We start from the raw sequence: 19661 nt of genomic DNA, 5'->3' as shown, positions 1-19661 counted from the left end.
TAACCTGATTTTGTGCAGAGGTTTATTAGATTTTCTCTAGGGCTACTGGTAGATAAGCAAGATGAAAGGATTGTGTGTTGGCACAAATAAATATGTAGATGGTGTGCTGCTCTAACAGGTGCTGTGGATGTACTTTGTGGATGTACATCAGAATACAAAACTATTGCAGGCAGCATCTGTTGCTGCTTATACTCGATGTAAGGATATGTTTTTCTTGCCATAAGTATAGTGAAGTACTGGAAAAGATTCCCCAGGGAGGTGGTGGATACCTCATCCCTGAAGATATTTAAGGTCAGACTGGATGGGGCTCTGATTTAGCTGTAGATGTCCCTGTTTGTTGCAGAGGCATTGGAATGGATGATCTTTAAAGGTCACTTCCAACACAAAAAAATTTATGGTTCTTACTGCAGTTGCCTTGTTTGCAGAATTTTTTGGAAACTTTTTTTTTTTTATGCAGAATAGTTTTTGTAGCTAGTACTAGCAGTTTTTAAGCAGTCAAATTTTCCTATTTTACATGAACAGACTTCTTATATTTTATGCAGAATCCAACCAAAACATTTAGTAATGGGATTGAAATCTTCAACAACTGTGGTTTCTAAGTTCCTCTGTGCATGCTGGACTGTGGTGCCTGATAAAGTACAATCATATACTCCAACAGAGTATACACCAGAAATAATTGAATTTAGCATTTTTTGAAACAGAAAAGTTTTATTTTTAAAGGCTTTTTTTTTTTTTTTTTTTTTTGCTTTAGCTGAGAGATGTACATGTATATAGACAGTGTATCTGATGAATGCTCACTGAGTTGGGAGCTCAGGCATTTGTTCAGTAATTTTATTTCAGCATTTTTTGCTAGAGGAGTTTAAAATAGATTTTATAAATATTTGGAAGGGAACAAACTAGGAAATAAGAAACATTTTTCTTAATTGAAGATGTAGAGAAAAATAAAGCAGACAAGGGAGTACACATTATGCAAGCAGTATCCATGTTTCTCGAACTACTATCAATTAGCTTAGTTTTATGATTTTTATGAATTAACTCTTCTGAATTCATCAGCAAAATCTTTATGAAATTGGCTTCAGCAAGAGGAGTGCAACTTTCCTTCACTTAAGGCAGTTCAGTTCATAAGATGCAGGTATCCAACAGATTTGGTGTTGTAGTACCAAACAATTCTGTTCATTAGCTTTCTTTATTTGCTTGGGAACACTATTGCTGATCAAATTGTCAAAAATCTCTTTATTTAGTGCTGTTGTCTGTCCTGGTTATGTCCTAATCCTGAGCTGTTATCAGTGCTTCTCTAATGCATGTAAAGACAGTCTGAATTCTTGTGTCTATTATCCAGTGTTGAAAACAAAGCTACACAAGATGTTCAGCTCATGCAAACTGTTGTATCATTGTAAGGGGTAAGTTGTGCTGTGTTGATGCATGCAGTCTAAAATAGTGGCTTCATGATTTTTCTGTGGGCTGCAACTTAAGCGTATGCCTTTAAACCCTTTATACTGCAGGTTCTATTATTCAAAAAATGTGTTTTCAAAGAGGACTGCAGAGGATATTGGCTTTCAAAAATCTCAACAGAATTCTAAAGAAAGTGGGAGTAGGAAATCTGCATTTTAGATCTCTAAAGAATTTTTTTTTGTCTTCCCCAGCAATGAAGTGTCCTGCATATTTGATATATGATCACTGTCACAAAGCTTGCATAAAGATCTGTGAGAATAGTACCAGTCTCAGTGTCTGCAAAGATTATCCCACAGAGGGCTGCTTCTGTCCAAATGGGCAGGTGGTTTTCAATGACAGCTGTGTTGGTGAAGAAGTTTGCACACAATGCACCAGTGAAGATGGCACGCACCATCAGGTAAATGTATACTTTGCATGTTGCCTTCACAAGTGGTTGTGGTTTGTACTTTTGCAAGTAAATCTGTCCTCTAAGTCTAACTACTTTTCCCTTTGGACAATTTATTTACTAGCTCTGCTCATCATAGCCAGACAGCTGTCAGCCCCATGAGCTTTCCTAGTGTGAAATTGGCTGGTATGGATATAAAACTCACAGCTGGGACTGTATGCATCCAGAAACACATCTATGTGGAGGGAGGGCTACAGGGAAGAGAGGAGGAATGGCATAAGCCAGCTTCTAGCAAGATGAACTCTTCATTCAGCAGGCTTTTTCCAGTAATGACAATTTAATCATTAGTCTGGAACACTTGCTTATCATGCATAGTATTGTTTTTGTACAGCTTACTGAAATATTTTTAGTGCCTGGTATGGAGCCATCAGACTAAGATGACTTAAAGTCCTATTAGCCTACCACCTTTTTTTTTTTCTTTTTTTTTTGTAATTTGACTAATGTGTAGATGAGGATCATTCCTTTGAAGAAACTAATCATTTTAATTTTCACAGAAAATCCACTTTCCTCAGCTAAGTCAGACCTCAGAATGGGATGAATGGTATGAGTGCTGAGTACCACACTGCAGTGAAAGACTCTAATTTCTCTTGCTCTATCATGCAAGTGGGTGCACAAGTACCTGCCTACATCCCTGTTGGGAGTATGATGCTCTTCCTATTCAGCCACAGCTACTCCACTCAGAGTTTTCATCAAAATCATTCAGTTAAATCTTAAATCTTCATTTTTTTTTTTTTTAATGGGACTTAAAGAAGGCCTTAGTTTCAGTATTTTAAGGATTATACATTCTTACAATTTTATCACTACCTCTTATCATGCTCACCGAGCATACAGTCGAAGACATTTGTTTTTGTTAGATAGATTTTCTGTATGTAGAAGTCCCTGTGTGTGTGTTTATAGTGTATTTCCTCCTGGAAGAGATGTTAAGGCACACAAAAAACAAAGATGTGATCCAAGCAAGCCAGCATAGCTTCACTTGAAACTGTGCTTGACCAATTGGGTGGCCTTCTACAATTCAGTGAGGTCGTTGGTGGACCAATGAAGGTCAAATGAAGTTGTCTACGTGGACTTGTGCAAAGCCTTTGACATAGTCCCACTAGATATCCTTATTTCTGAATTGGAGAGATATGAATTTGAAGGGTGGACTCTTTAGTGGATAAGAAATTCATGGGAAAGTCAAGCCAGAGGGTTGTGATGAATGGCTCTAAACTCAGGTGGAGGCTGGTGATAATCAGTGTCCTCCGGGGTCCATGCTAGGACCAGTGCTCTTTAACATCTTTATCAACGACATAGACAGTGGGATCGAGTGAAAAAAAAATTTAGACATTGGGTATATGTTCTTTACTTAGTGAGCGGTGAGGAACTGGAACAGATTGCCTGAAGAAGTTAGGGATGTCCATCCTTGGAGGCATTCAAAGCCTAACCAACCAATTAATCTAGTGGTTGGAAATACTGTCCTTAAAGGGAACGTTGAAAATAGATGGCCTTTAAAGTCCCTTTTAACCTAAACCATTCAATGAGTTTGTCTTGTGTAACAGCCTTTTATAGGTGCTGGGGCACTGGTAAACAGTGCACTTAGTGAAAGATATGTGCAGGCATCCCTTTGCTGGTCAGGTCCTCTGTGCATTGGGAAATCCAGCTGTGCCTGCCCAGCTCTGTGCCTCAGTATCAACTGCTGGTGCTGTTGCAGCACAGTCTGGGAGTGAGCATTTCCAAAACAGAGATTTTGAGGCTTTCCACCTGATGGACAAGGGACCTAAAAGCCTTAAACTTCTCTCAGGCCTTAGACACCGATTTTGTCAAGCAAAGGGAAGTGTGATTTTTTTTTTATTCCACAACTGTGTTATTCAAATGACATCTTCCAAAATAAAAAGTATGTTTTAATTCTTTTTTTTTTTCTTTCTGAAGGATTCAACATGTAGCTTGTATTAGCTTTTATTTTAAAATTACAGTATCTCCGTACATGTAGCTGTAATCGTGGTAGGTCAGTTGTGGATCTTTCTCTTATATACAGTATCTTTGTATCTGTGTACTGCATATAAAACTGGTAAAAATTGAAGAAAATAGTTTGTTTTTTTGTAATAAGAGGAACTAAAATTCATTGTATTATTTCTGTTGAAGGAAAAAAATAATAGCTTTCAGTGTATATTACAACATACCCTAAACATAGATCAGTTGTTCACAACTCCCACTAAGATTGTGAACTTTTCTTTAACATTATGATTCTTTATTAAATTGTTATTACATGTATACATTAAGATCTTCATGGCTGTATACTTTAAGCCCCCAAATCTTCAGGCAACTAGGTGCATTTTCCTTTTAAATAATTGTTTCAAGCTCTCATGGAGAAAAGCTCAGAGCACGTTTTGAGAATAATGACTCTGGTGATATCTGCTTGTTTATGTACAAGTTCTGAAACTCATATGAGTTGTTGCATACCCCTTAATGGGGTCTTAACTCTCCAAACCTCTAGTCTGTACCTGGATAGCAAGATTTAACTTCAGTTATTGTGTTGGGAAAGAGGATCAGCTCTCAGCTTTTTGCATCTCCACCATTGCAGGACCAACCATGTGAGTAACACCTCAGGCAGTGAAACTGTTGTTAAGTTATGATCATCTTAGTCCCCTTCTTTTCCCCGATGTTCTTTTTCTATGTTCATTTCTCTATCCAAAGTAGTGCATGGGCTTATGGGATTCTCAGTACCGATACCTATTAAGAGCTCTACAAACACCATGTTATTTCTTGTTATCTCATCTAGTATTAGAAAGAGACTCATTTATGTTGAGAAAACTGAGGCTGATGAAAAAGTTAGAGCACAAGTTGTGATTCTATTTTTCTGTCATGAAATATCCAAATGCTTTTCATATCACCATCTGTAAATGTAGACTTTCTCTGTCAGTTGCCTTCTCAAGGCTTTCTAACTCAGTCAATTGAAATCTATGGCAGAAGGCTTTTCCAGCAGAAGATCTTTTCTAGCAGACATCAACACAAGCTTTCCTTGACTAAAATAGATTTCTTATGCATTAATTAGCTCTATGCAATTCTGTTCCTAAGCTTAGGAAAATCTCCAGTTGTCTTGTTCTGGCATGCCTCCTCTTATCTTGCCGTGTTTTCAACCTTTGAAGGTAAAATACCATTTGACTTGTCTTTACAGATTCCTGTAATTGCTTAAATCACGTAGATATTGCTAGGTACAGATGACAGCATGTTTCCTTTCTTTTTTACTGAGGGTTTCAGCAAGCTGGTTTTTTAAAATGCACTTTGGAGTTCTCTGGATGATGCCTTTTCCCTTAATGGCATCTTAGCTGATTCTACATGTTATCACCCAGAACCATGACTGAGTGTACAGTGTAACTTTATTGTCCTGTAGCCCATCTTTTCATTCATACCTACCTATTGTCATAGGTTTTAAATGTAGGTGACCCACTATAACTTTCTACATCTTTAAAATCAATGATTACCTCCCTCTAATAAGAGAGACCAGTATTGAATAATTATATACTTCACTGGTAGTTTCTTAATATGCTTATTACCTGCTGGTGGTCATTACAGGAGTGATTCTTTCGGATTTGGGCTTGCTATATAGTGTTTTTCCAGCCTGCAAATGAATGGGAAATCAGGTGATGAGACACCACAGATTCTTAATCAAAAATATGTACTGTTTGTTTCTTTATGTATAAGTACAACTAATTTGGGAAAGAAGCCACTTCTGTGTATTTCCGAAAATATCATTTCTTCTATCATTATCACTGAATATCCGCCATGGCATATAGTTCCATGAGTCCACTGTTACTTTCACAACAGCTTGAGATTGCATTTATAACATCTGAGCATTTTGTTTGTATAAAAAAATAGTAATTCCTCATCTCATCCACACATTCTTTACATGTTTAGCTAAACTCGTACGCTACAATTATTTCAGAATTATGCATCTCCTCAGTTTCCTGCTGTTAAACAGAGCAACCAACTAAATCCTCATGTAGTCTTCTGTTTTTCCTCATTAATTTTGCTCACCCTCATCCACTCCCATTGCTAATATACTAGTATACTAGTGATCATAATACTATATTTCATTCTAACAATCAATGCAGTTTTTTTGTTTGGTTGGGTTTTTAATTTTTTTTTTTTTCCTGCAGCACATGGAAATATGGATTCCTTCCAGTGAGCCTTGCAAGATCTGTACATGTCTTGACAACAGAGAAGTAAACTGCACTCTTCGACCTTGCACTACTACCAAAAGTAAGTTAGTTTAGCTCTGAATACAACTGGTCTCAACCTAGTTGTTAACCTAGTGCTTTAGTTCTTATCTAAACTTATTTTATGGATGTTTCATTCTCACTCCAGCTGTGCAGTGTGGCCCCTGTGAAGTTCCTCGTCTGCGCAGGGACCCTAACCAGTGCTGCCCTGTGTATGAGTGTGGTAGGTTCTCATAAGCTGTTGGAATCTTCTTGATACGTGTTTACATGTTTTTATACATCATTAAAAAAACTATACAAAACAGTGTTTTTTTTTTTTTAAACCACTGAATGACTGAATTATTGTCTATGTGGGAAAAAAAAAGTCCTGAGGAAACTTCGAACTCAACTTTGCCCTTCTATAAGAGATGAAGAAAAGAAAGAAGCTTTTTTTTGCTAAGTAACATTAGAAATGTTTTTTTTTTTTCAAGTATGCATTTCCTTGTGATATGGTTTTTTTAACGAAGTATGTTAGAACTTCAGCCCTTGTAACCCAAACTTGAACTGTTCCCTAAGCTGTTTTTGAAAATGATCACTGACCTGCTGAACGCTAACTTGCATAAGATTTTAGGATAGCAACTGAGTGTAGGGAACAAGCATAATGGGAATGTACTTGAATGTGTACACCTTTTCTTGAAGATTAATTAGTCAGGCATTAAACACTCTCTCAATTTCTCTTCTCAGTCTGTGATCTAGTTTCTTGTGATTTGCCTCCTGTCCCTGACTGTGAGTTTGGCCTACAGCTTGCTCTGATTAACCCTGGAGAATGCAGACCGAATTATACATGTGGTAAGATGTAGATACATATTTAGCACTGAATAACGTTGGAGCACTGCATTTAAATAACACTGACAATGACTTTTATATGCAGCATTTTCCCTGTGAAAAGTTTTATTTGGAAGCCATTGGCCATGTAATGATTTCACAGACTTGGAAAAAAGTTATTGTTGACACTTTCAAAAGTGTACTCACATTTGAATTAAGGAAACTGTGAACACCCTATATGTGCTCTGAAATTTGTGTATATATTTTATAAATCTTTTTGTATATATGAGAAGATACATATATATATTTGGCAAGATAGGAGCTTCTTCTGAATCTACAGTACAATCTCTGACCTGGGTCTTCTATTTTTTTATCTATTATTATTTTAAGGAGGTGTATAATAATTTGCAGTAGCAATTAGTGCCCTAGTGTCTAAGAACTGTCCCGTTCATTTGCAATGATCTGAAATTGTATTTGCTTAATCTTTTTTTGCTAGCTTGTAACAAAGAAGCGTGTAGTTTAGTTCAAAGACCTTTTTGCCCACCCCATCGGGAGCTGACTGTTAAGAAGACGGAGTGCTGTGACAAATATGAGTGTACCTGCAGCTGCAGTAACTCAACAGTGAGCTGTCCTCTTGGGTATTTATCCAGATCTCTCACCAATGACTGTGGCTGCGTATCTACTACTTGTGTTCCAGACATGGTAAGGGAGGTGGACTAGAAGTCCATCAATGAGATTATCTTTTATGTTGAGGTGAAAACACTAAAGGTAGTGGGCAGATAGATGTTAACAAAACCCCAAACAGAAAGTGATACATAGGCATTTTTCATCTCTGTGTGTGAAAAATGCACCCTTGGAACCTACTGTAGTTGTTTATTACAGTAATTTTATTCTGATGTAATCACTTCATTTTTGTGACTATGAGAAATTCAGATGATAATACGTGCTTGTATATATTTATAGATATATATAATCCATAAATATAATATATATAATTTATATAAATATATATAAATGGTATATCCACATATATATGTATCAAATCCCTATATACTATGTATGATGTTTTAGAGGTCTTTTTTGAAATTTTTGGTTTCTTTCTGGATAACAAACTTTATAGTGTGTACTTTTGGCTCAGTACAATTACTGTATTTTAGTATTTTATATTTTCAATCATATATTAACTTTATTGACATATTTACATCACCATAGACCCAGACTTTTTCTGTTCTCTGATTACCTTTGTCTGAGGAGGCATTGTATCTTGTGGGAACTATATTGCTAATTTTATTTTTCTAAATTACTATCTGGCTTGGTTAAAGTTTAATTCATTCAAATATTTTTTTTCCCTAATGTTGCCAATCATTTATTAAGTTATTATGTTACATTAATATTTAAGATAAGGTTGCTTAGAAGAGAGATTTCAGGGCAGTGAAACATTCACTGGAGCAACCGAAGCTTAATGTATGGTTAGAGTGTCTTGCAGCTCAGGAGAAGTAGGCTTTATTTTCTGCTCATACATAGTTCAACACCTTACATAAGTCATTTTGTTCCTTCTTTAATCAATTTCTATGTCTACAAAATTAACAGACACATCTCTTTAATAATACACTGTAAAATTTACTAACAATGCAGTATAAAAGATGATGCTACTTTTATGGTTGCTGTGATGATTTAAGGATGATAAAAGAGAATGACTACATGTAGCTTGCCATAGTATCTTTTTATATCAGATGAGATAGCTGGCAAAAGTTTTGTGTGTGTGTGGGACATCTTCTACAGGATTCATTGTTTATCATCTCTAAATATTGGGTCCCATTATAATTCATGTGAAACCTAGTCAGGCCTTGAACTGAGTTTTTATTTGCGTCTGAATGCAAATAAAAATCTCCAATTCATTAATTATAAAACAGCAGCTTTGGTTGCACTTCTGTTCCTTTCCTCAACAGAATGATCTCAGTTTTGAGATTTGTAGCATATCTAGTGGCTTTAAAATATGACATAGAACTTATGGTAGGTTTCATGTGTTAATAAACAGCCTTTTAGAACTAAGTGTATCTTTACAATAGCAGTGTGTTCTTTCATATATAAATTGTTGCATTCAATAGGTGTGTGTGCACAACAACGTTGTCTACCCCATTGGGAAAACCTGGAAAAATGGTTGCAAGGAATGTTCTTGCACTAGTATGAAAGATGATATTACAGGATTTCAGATGATGGAATGTCATGACAAAATATGTAACACATTCTGCTCTCGGGTGAGTAACATTTAAATCAGTAACAATTAAATCAGTGATAGAGCACTGATAGGAACTAAAATGCTTTTAAACCTGTGAGCTTAGAGAAGCTAAAAAAAATATAGGAAGTAAGTGTAGCAGTGAATTATCTTGGAAACACAACCTAGGAGTGTCCGAGTATTACTGACTTTATTTTAGGGTTATTGCTTCAGGATCAGATTCTGCTGACAAGAAAAACAGAATTAACATAATTTTATCTTTCAGGTATAGAACTGCACCCTGAAGTGTCTATAATTTACTTCACTTGCACAATAAATATTCACAATACCCAAAGTTTGAGATAACTTAATTATAGGTGTAGTTCATTTTTTGAGGAGAATATTTTAGATCTGTCTATTGTTAAGCTCTGTCAATTATAGCAGTAATAACAGATATGCTGTCACCTTTCTTATGCTCAGACAGCTGTCACATTCCTTAAAATGATGTGATCTATTTTTGAAAGCCCTCAAAATTCTGAGTTGCTTTGTTATATTGATATAACTGGTTAATCAGGAGGATAAAGATATTCAGTAAACAAAGTTGGCAGAGGAATTCTAGAAGAGTCAAAGGAATTGATTAGAAGTCAGCAATACTTGCCAGTGTCATCGATTAGGAAACTTTGGCCCTGACATGGTTAGTGCAAAGAAAAGTTCAAAATGTTTTTCATACTGCCTTTAAATAACCCAATTTTTACCCTTAACATTTCACACCTTTAAGTAATGTGGAGAATAAGGAATTAAAAAATCACTGTAAAATTTAACATGATGTCTTAGAGTGATGTTTAACATATTTTGTCTGTAATTCATGAGCATTTCCATGTCCTTGCTTCATGTGGTTAGCATGTAAGGAGACAGACAGTGAGGACAATGGGAATATACAGCTCAGGTATGCATAAAATGCAATAATAGAATAAAATCAATAATAGAAGTGGCTGCCTAGCCACACAGTGACAACCTACACCCTTTACCCACTGACATTAGGTCAGAAGAGTAGTTAAGCTATGAATGCTGGAGACCACAAATACATTTTGCCTCTTTTTAAAACTTTCAGAATATATGTAGATTAGTTCTTGATGGCAACGGCAATTTCATCCAGGAGAGGGCATATCTGACCTGAAGAAGCTCCTTCCAACTTGATGATTAAGTGTTCACAATCTGTGAGTTCGCAAGGGTTGCGCAGGATCCACGTGGATTGGCAAGGACTGGGACATGTGAGGTGCAGAGGATTCTCTGCAAATCTTTTCCTGACCCAGGGTTTTCCTCACATAAGTTTCCTCTTCTGAGCCATTAAGTGAAGCCCAGAAAAGGTGATAAAAAAAACTTCTTTTCCTAAGTGCAGAAGCAAAGATGAGCTAGATAATACTATGCAAACATTCAAGTTGTTTTTAAAATCTTTATTTTGGACTATATATTTTATTAACCCAGGAAAACTTGATGAGTTGAGCAAGCAGCAGATATTCCAGTTGTGAGTTGCAACATCAGTGCTTTCAGTGATCTGGTGTCTGATAAGTTAGTTTCCCTCTGCAGTGTCTTGAATGCTGTGTAACTGCCTAGGATCAGAGCAGAAAATGAACCCATTAAAAAAACAAACAAAATAAATAAACAATCAATCTCCCAAAATTCCTGCTCTTCCTGTAGATGTAGAGTTTGATCAGAAAACTTCAGGATGCCAAGTGCAGTGAAAACCATGAGATAGTTGTGACAGCTTTCAGCTTTTGCAAAAGAATCCTTTTAATTTCCATTTTAGAAGAGACTCACTTCTACTATTGCAATGCTTATAATTACTAGATTTTAAATATCTGGCTTTATTTTGGCTTCTATCAGTAATTTTATTAGTAATTTGTTATTCTAATAAAATATAATTAATGCAGAATTACAGTCTTAAGCATTGCAATCTCAAAAAAGCTTTTCTTATATAAGCAATCAACATCAACAGCAAAAAACCATCTTTATAAGATTATTAAAATGTAAGGCCAAGATCATATCTTTTGGAAAAACTGGAGAACTCAGATTTTATTCCTAATTCAGTGAACATACATATCAAAGACCACAGAATTTCTGCAACCCAATTAGAATTGACCCCAAGGCTTATTTTTCAGATTAGAAGGCACTGAATGTTGTCTTTGCACTAAAGACAATGTTATTGTCTTTAATTTAATTAAGGATCATTACTGAGTTGATATTCAAACTACTTCTTGCTTTCTGTTATTAATTCCATTGCCAGTTTTAAGGCTGTGAAATGTCATTGCTGTCCATATCATCTGACTTATGTGAAAACAGCTTACAGATTTTTACTTACAAATTAAAAAAGACCTAACCCACAAACAAACATACTCTAAAAACAGCAATAAAAATCCATAACAACAATCCATAACAATCCATCATTGTGATGAATGAATGGTGCTGCTGTGAGAAATGACCAAATTAAATCGAATCTGATCTATTCTTTTAGCACATACAGAAACACCATAGAAGGAGGGACTTAGATTAACAGTGAATCTGTTTGCAAACAAGATGTGTTTTTGCTTTAATATGTATCACAGTCCTGTCATTTTTTCTACTGTTTCCTATCATTCTCACAAAATTGTGATAAAGCAAGTAGGTAACTGTCATAATTATTGCATCTGTCACTTAGAAGTGATTTCTGTACCTTGCTATTCTCCTGGAGCATCTTACTTAAAGATTTCTCTTGAGGACATCAAAATGCAATGGCTGGTGATAAGTGGTGTCCCCCAGGGCTCTGTGCTAGGAGCAGTGCTCTTTAACATCTTTATCAGTGACATAGACAGTAGGATTGAGTGCACCCTTGGCAAGTTTGCAGATGACACTGAGCTGAATGGTGTGCACAAAATGAAGGGATGGCATCCAGGGAGGCCTGGGCAGATTTGAAAAGTGGGCCCATGAGAACCTGATCGTGCTCATCAAAGCCAAGTGCAAGGTGTTGCACTGGGGTTGTGGCAATCTCAGGTATGTGTACAGACTGAGAAAAGGACTACTTGAGAGCCACAGCCATGTGGAGAAGGACTTAAAGGTCCTAGTAGATGAAAAACTTAACATGAGCTAGCAGTGTGCACTAGCAGCCTGGAAGGCCAACTGTATCCTGGGCCGCATAAAAAGAGGGGTTGCCAGCAGGGAAGGGAAGTGTTTGTCCCTCTTTATTCTTCCCTTGTGAGGCACCATCTGTAGTACTACATCCAGGCTTGGGGTACCCAGCATAAGAAGGATGCAGAGCTTTTTGGAACAGGTCCAGAGGAAGGCCATGAGAGCAATCAAAGTGCTGGAGCACCTCTCCTATGAAGACAGACTGAGAGATCTGGACTTGTTCAGCTTGGAGAAGAGAAGGCTTGTTGTGGCCTTCCAGTGCTTAAAAGGGAACTTATGAACAGGAGGGAAATCAACTTTTTACACAGGTAGATAGTGACAGGACAAGGTGGAATTGTTTTAAATTAAAAGACGTTAGATTTTTCACTGAGAAGATAGAGAGGTGCTGGAACCGACTGCCCAAAGATGTTGGGGTTGCCCCATTGCTGGAGGTGTTCAAGGTCAGGTTGGATGCAGCACTGGACAACATGATTTAGTGCCTGATATAGTGGTTGGCAGCCCTGCTCACAGCAGGGGAATTGTTGGAACTAGGTGATGTTTGAGATCCCTTCCAATCCAAGCCAATCTATGATTCTGTGTGGTTCTATGAATGTTTGTACCCTATGTGCAAAGACATAGTGAATGATGGTTGTAATAGACTATGAAATTTTTGGCTTTAATGTCCAATATTTCAACACAATATTTACCTTTGAAGGAGCATACTTTGACTTCTACATGAAAAACATGGAAGTAAATTGCTTAATAGTGTGTATTTTAAGGAGGTCAAATAAATTAATTTCAAAGGAAGACTGTTGTTAGAGGATTAAACAACAGGATCATATTTAAAAACTGTGACAGTCTTGTTGGGAAGTATTTTCAAACACCCTGCTTGCGTTTTCAAGCGTAATTTATTATGGAAGTTAGTAGGGGATACTTTAATGTTCTAGATACTTTCAAATAGAGAATTAAGTTCTCACCTGGTGCTTTTCTCCAGGGAAATCTCTAGAATTGTGCTGATTCATCACCACTGAAGATTTTGCATTCAGCGTTTGAAGTTCATTTGTATCCATCCTATTATGTCTCTTGCTCTTTTCCTTCTCTTTCATTCCTCTGGTTCTCTCTAGGGACTCTTATCTCAAAGTGTAATAGTGGAATACTGGAGTCTTCTTAAAAATGCTGTGTGTTAAGGGATACTTTCTATCATATCTTTCCTACTTTGTAGTCCAGAAGGCAGCTGGCCAAAACCTTAGTATCCATGAAAAGATTAATTGTGCATCCTGAGTAACACTGGAATGAAAGCAGAGTGCCCATGTAGGCCAAGTCATAGTCTATATAGATCCTTCCTGCAGTTTTGAGTGGGCAATGGGACCACAGTGTGCATTCTCTGAAGGCTAAAGAATTAATCTGCAAGTCCCAGTTCAAAAGCAGGCAAAATTCCACTGCAATTCCACTCCTCACACAGAATACTGCCTTAATCTCTGCAATTAGATGTGACAAAACAGCCTGATCTAGCGGCAGAGCTTACACTTCTCAGGTTCTCTGTAGCAGCTGAGTGTTATCACTGGTGGGTTGAGTCAGCCAGAGGCATATGGTTCGAATGCTGTCTTGGGAGTTGCTCAGGAGCCTGGAGCTGTGACCTCCAATGTTTCTTCCACAGAGGAGTCCTCAGATTTTGAGTCCACTGAGCACCAAACGGGCCACTTCAATAGGCTGAACTGTGTGAAACAGAGTTCACTGACAGTGTCTTAGTGGTATGCTTAAGTCTGCTGTATGGCATCTTGTTTAGTTTGCTCTTTAGACTCTGATAATCACACAGGTTTTGTGAAATTTGAATCTTGTAGCTGGGTTTTGCTTAGTCAAGATGCAGAGTTTATCACAGGCAGCTTGTTTACTCTTATACTTCTGAGTTTGCCATGTGAACAAAAGATTGTACCCGTGCTTCAAATAGTTCACACGCACATTTAGCCATTAAAATGTCATATAAAACAAAATGCTCAACAGCAAAACATTGCCCACAAATCTACTGAAAACTCTGACCCTATTAGAGAAGAAAGGTAGTGCTTGGGAATACTTAAGTAATTTCAGCTCAAAGTTGTTGAGCACAATTGGAATGATTCTTATTTTCTTTGACATTTTTCCCATGAACTCTATTTTCACTGTCAGAACATTCTCACATCTGTATGGAAATCAGCGTTATTATATTTTGCCCCATAGAGGCTGTCTAGTTGTTAAATATTAAGTATATTTTTTCTAGTTAGAATAATTTCACTGGCATGCTCCCATTTTTGAATACTTGGCTAGTTGTTCAAGACCTGAAATGGTGCAATGCTCGGTCAGAATTGATCCCCAGACTTCATATCTGATCTACCCCTTCCCTCTGCTTCAGCATGTTAAAAATCATCTGAATGCACTCAGACCTCAGACTGATTTCTAACCTTGAAGTCTCAGAGCTGGAGAACTGTGGGTGCTAATTCATGCCCAAAATGCCACTAGAACAATTTTCATCTTGTATTTTCTTTTGTACAATATTATTGGTATATTTATATATATGTATGTATACAAATAAAGACTTTTAAAAACAAATAATTCTCACTTTTTTTTTTGTATCATTTATGTGTAAAAGCAGATGTTTTCACGTAGTGATTCTCAAAGAGATTTTTTTTCTTCCAAACTGGATTATTTGTATTCATATACTGTTTTCTGAGTGATGGATTTCTTATTTGTAATATCAGTATACAGCCTTACAGTTCTGCTTTTAAAATACTTTCCTTAAGAAGTTGCTAACGTTAAGTCTTCAGCTCTGTGTTTTTATTTTCTCTTCTTATTTCCTCTTTGATCAGTGTTTTTCTTTTCTCCCACAGGGATATAACTATATTGTTCAAGACGGGGAGTGCTGTGGGCGCTGCCAGAAAACTGCCTGTGAAGAGCAACCATTCTGGTCTCGGGGTGATGCAGATCCTCGTTTATATGAGGTGAGATGATAGTTGGGAGGACTTTTCCTCTTCTAAAACAAATTCCCTGGCATTATTTTGTGCTCCACAGAAGGAAACAAAGTTATTTTTCTTGTAAGGTTGGCAACGCTGAAAGCCAGCGGGTACTGGACTTGTTACTTACTCGCTTTGTTCCCCTAACAAGCAAACCCTCCCACCATCCCATTTCAGGCTCTAAGGAAGAAATCTTTTTTTTTTTTTTGAAAATTCATAATTTTACAAATGATAGTTCAAAAGAATTTTAATGAAAACATTTTCTCTGGCTGTAGAAAATCTGTTTAAATAATGGTGGATGCTATGTAGGTTGGATATTTAGCTGCTTGCATTCTATGGTTCTGTTCAAATAGTATATCCCATTTTATGTGAGTTGAAATATGAGAATATCAGGAACTGAATGTGGATAGAAATATTAATTGCATCTGTTTACTGAAGATGTGAGGATGAAGGCTGAGTGTCAGGTCTGACTGCGGTTTTCTAGGCACACTTCTTTGTTCAAAATAACAGCTTATTTTCAGCAGTGTTTCTTCCTTTGGTATTTATTTGTGTCCTTTCCAAAAAGACCAATAATGAAAAATAAATACATGCAACTAGCCATTCAGAATATTCTGCAGACAATCTATCACTCTGGATAACTAGGCCATATTTTCTCTCTTTTTTTCTCTTCATTTATGTTTAAATTCCTTCCGTTTATTCAGTTTATTCTGTCCCTAATCCAACTAACTGGCCTTGGCAAACCTTTGCCATCTCTTGTAGCATTAAATTACTTAATCTTACACAGAAATTTGGATTTGGTGAAGAAAAGCACGAACAGTAAGTTAAACGGGCTTAACATAAAAGACCTTCTTCCCTTGTTTTTTTTTTCCCCCCTTATTCTTTTATAGCATGTTTGCGCTTATAGTTACATATCACTTTCATATATTTGGTATTAACTTTTAAATTACCTATTTTACAAAAGCAGTTTGCTTCTGTCCTTTTCAAAATATAAATGTATCATTTTGCTGTCTGCTTCTTCCCTGATTTCACCAAAGATATTTCATAATCTGGATCAGTATTATTCTCTGCTTCATAAATCAAGCCCTCAGAAGGCCTTTTTTCCCCCACATCCTGCTGTGTATTACTGGGTTCTGTTGTGTTATTGGAGTTATAGATACTTATACTCTGTTGTCTTGTTCTTGCTGTGTACTCTTTCATCTCCTGTGTCGTCAGCAAGGAATGAACTGTCTAACAAACAGGAGAAGGAAGAATATTCAGGAATCTTCTGAGCAATGTTTGACTACTGGAGGGGTCTGATTCTCACAGAATGTCTTGACTTGAAAGTGATCTTAAAGGTCACCTAGTTCGATCCTCTCACATCACTATTTAAGTGAAATGAAAAGTGGAAGCATCCTGCCTCAAAGCAGTAATCAACTCTGCATGGCACTGAACTAGGGAGCATTTTCTTTCAGGTCTGTGTTGCTATCTCTTCCCATGACCTGCTTTATCTGACTCGTGGATGATAATAACCAGCAGGGGACATCAACAGGATATGGTCTCTCCTATATTTGCAAGTCTTTTCTCCTCAACAGTTTATTGTCAAAGCCTCTTTTGGGCTTAGTGAAGCTGGTTTGCAGTAGGTTCCAGTGGAAAGATGGCCAGCTTGGCTGCTGAGTAGTGCAACACAACCAGCTACAAGGAACAAATGTAAACTTAAATCTATGTAAGCATACATTTTTCTTCTTTGAACATTATTTCACCTGCCCCATTCATTTCCTTACCCAAAAAACCAAGCAGAAGACTGTTTTGTAAAAAGATAGTCACAGTATGGGCTTGTGAAGAACTTTTGAGTGACAGGTTGTTCCCAAAGCAGTGGATATATATTCTGCAAACTAGTGCTTTGACTAGGGTGCCCTTTGCTTTGTTTAGTGACACAAAAACTTCTGTCTGTATTTAATCCTTTAACACTTTCCTGTCAGGTTGGCACGGAGTGGCAATCCCCCTTCAATAAGTGCATAATTAATGAGTGCGTCCGAGTGAATGATGAGGTTTTTGTGCAGAAAAAGAATCTGTCCTGCTCTCAGATGGATGTACCTGACTGTCCAGATGGAACTGAATTACGCTGCGACCAAGTAATAGACTGCTGTCCTACGTGCAGATGTGGTAAGGTATTCTGTATGACAAATGACAAATGAAATCAGTGAAGAGTTAATCATCTCATGTGCTAATCTTCTGTTTTACAGTGGCAATTTCAAAAGTGTATCCTTTGCAAGCGTAATATCACTTTGAAGCTATCCTGCATGATTTAAACATTGACTATAGTAGCTCCTGCTGCTATTATTTTCTCTTTCTAAACAATGTTCTCAGTTTCCTTTTGAATTAATTACTATTGTCATTACTTAGAGAGACATACCAGGCTATGTATTAACAGCAAATTACAGCACTAGTTTGTGGTGTTAAGCAGTTATTACAAGGTCTTGACGTGCTTTTGACCTAGAAAGGTGCAATGCTGTTACCATCTGCAGTGTTGTTACTCCTTACGAACAGAGAGTTTCCATGGAGTCATTATGCCTTCTGGACATCTCTGAGTGTTGTAGTGGTGGCCATTTACTAGCATATACTTACATCAAAAATAGATATCAAAAGATCTGGCTGTTTGGACACAGTATGGGCAGACTCTCAGTCACATATAATTGACAGGTATTTGGGACAACCTCATGGGAAGGAACTTCAGTGGAAGAAGAAAGAGAAATAAGTGTTGTAACTTGCTGAAAACTTCTGAGTGTGTTTTCTGAGAATGTGAGGATAGAAACAGAGGGGAAAATCTACATAATAAATAAATTTAAGAAAAGGGTAGGGAAAGAAAAAACAAGCAACTTAGCAAGGGATATTTGGAGGCAAAGGGATGTTTGGATGTGGAGATTAATATAACTGGCTGAATTATTACTTTTCAAATTATAACGTAAGAGGGTAAAATTGTATTTATTTTCACTGTATCTGGATTTAGATGTCCTCAGTTGGAACTTTAATGAATAAAGAATATATATACTTCTGCTTTATTAAGTCCAAGTAACAGCACTTTAAATGCAATATTACCATCTCTTTCAGTACCCGTGAATGGTTGTCCTTTGAATGGCACTGTTATTGGGGTAAGGCAAGCTTCCTTTTATTTGCTGTAGTGATAAGACATTTAGCTTATTTGAATGAGCTTTTAAAAAAAAAACAGACTTGCTCAAATACACGTAAGTGTACAGGGCAGCTTTTCTCAGCCAGAATCCCTACCAATGAGACATTGTACTAAAAGCAGTTGTAGGAGTTCCACATGTGCATATCCGGGTCATGACCCTGCCACAAACTTTCTTGTATGACAGTGAGCATCTCTGCAAAATAGGGAAAGTTGCGTGTTCTTATCTTGAAAGGATGTTTGGAAAAAAGTGCTTAAAAACTGTGCTATTTTGCATTGTGTAATGACTTGCAGGCTACCAGACAGATAGGAAACTGCCTGTGATAGATAATCTATAAGGTGATTCTTACCAACCTCAGGGAAGGGAATGCTTCCTGTATTCTACTAGAGAATGAGAAAGATTAAGAAAGGGTAGAGACTCTTGTTCTACCTGTGTGGAAGGAGGACTCTCTCTCCTTGGCTAGTAGCAGGAATAGGAAAGCTAAGCTCCTGCTTGCCTTCTGTGCCATTTTAAAATCTCTGCTGATCTCAGCTCAGAGGAAGTTTTTGTCTCAACTGGATACTTAGTGGATAGATAAAGATGTGTTTTACCCAGTCCATAACAGTGGGAAGGATTGTAGTTAAGCATCTGATCTCATTTATGCTGAATTTATCTTTGGAGAGCTCTGTCAATAGGCCATTATTTCCCTAAATCCATGTTCTGGCATCACCTCTGGTGTCAGACAGCTCTCTCAGCATCCCTGGGGGAAACAGGTCCCCTTTATTCATTTAACCTAACTTTTAACCTAAATGTTCCTTTTTTTTTGTTTATTGATAAAGTATATTGATAAAATCTAAATCTCTTTGGACTCTCGAGGAGCAAAACTCTTTGTTTTTTTGAGCAGAGAGCACCTCTCTCCATATATTGCTTCCATTTTGGATTTTTTTTTTTAATATTTAGTAGGTATAAGTACTTCATTTTGTTAGAGCTAAAGCCATTAAACCTCCATCATCTGTTTGTCTCCTCTACAATACGTTGAGAGACGAAGTAACTCCCTTTCATAAAAAACTTTCTTGTAGAGAGTATTATTCAGTACAATTGTCAGCTCCTGACATCTGTTGTCATAGATTGTGTAAATATAAATTTGTAAATTAAATTGTGTTGCAAAAAGAAGGTATCTTTCCAATTGTGTGCTGTTATTTGATGAACAAATAATTTTTTCTCTTCCAACAAAATGTTGACTGGATTTGTCAGAGTCCTTATTCTGTTTTTAAGTATTTAAAA

At 36.8% G+C, this 19661-nt stretch overlaps 1 protein-coding gene across 8 annotated transcripts in view; it reads left to right on the top strand.

Annotated features, from left to right (window-relative positions):
- VWF (von Willebrand factor) overlaps positions 1-19661 on the top strand; it is a 139919-nt gene that overhangs the window by 101048 nt on the left and 19210 nt on the right. For all 8 annotated transcript variants that reach the window (XM_090148114.1, XM_031597117.2, XM_031597118.2 and 5 more), the window contains 9 exons: positions 1644-1849; positions 6031-6133; positions 6239-6313; positions 6814-6918; positions 7391-7596; positions 9003-9152; positions 15112-15222; positions 17193-17376; positions 18322-18362. In XM_090148114.1, the coding sequence (XP_090004240.1) occupies positions 1644-1849; positions 6031-6133; positions 6239-6313; positions 6814-6918; positions 7391-7596; positions 9003-9152; positions 15112-15222; positions 17193-17376; positions 18322-18362 (1181 nt within the window). The remainder of the gene's footprint in view (positions 1-1643; positions 1850-6030; positions 6134-6238; positions 6314-6813; positions 6919-7390; positions 7597-9002; positions 9153-15111; positions 15223-17192; positions 17377-18321; positions 18363-19661) is intronic.

Source organism: Phasianus colchicus, chromosome 1 (genome assembly GCF_987193195.1).
Source record: "Phasianus colchicus chromosome 1, bPhaCol1.hap1.1, whole genome shotgun sequence".
Lineage (NCBI taxonomy): Eukaryota > Metazoa > Chordata > Aves > Galliformes > Phasianidae > Phasianus > Phasianus colchicus.
The sequence above is the reverse complement of the archived record's forward strand: the minus strand, read 5'-3'. Positions and strand labels throughout refer to the sequence as shown.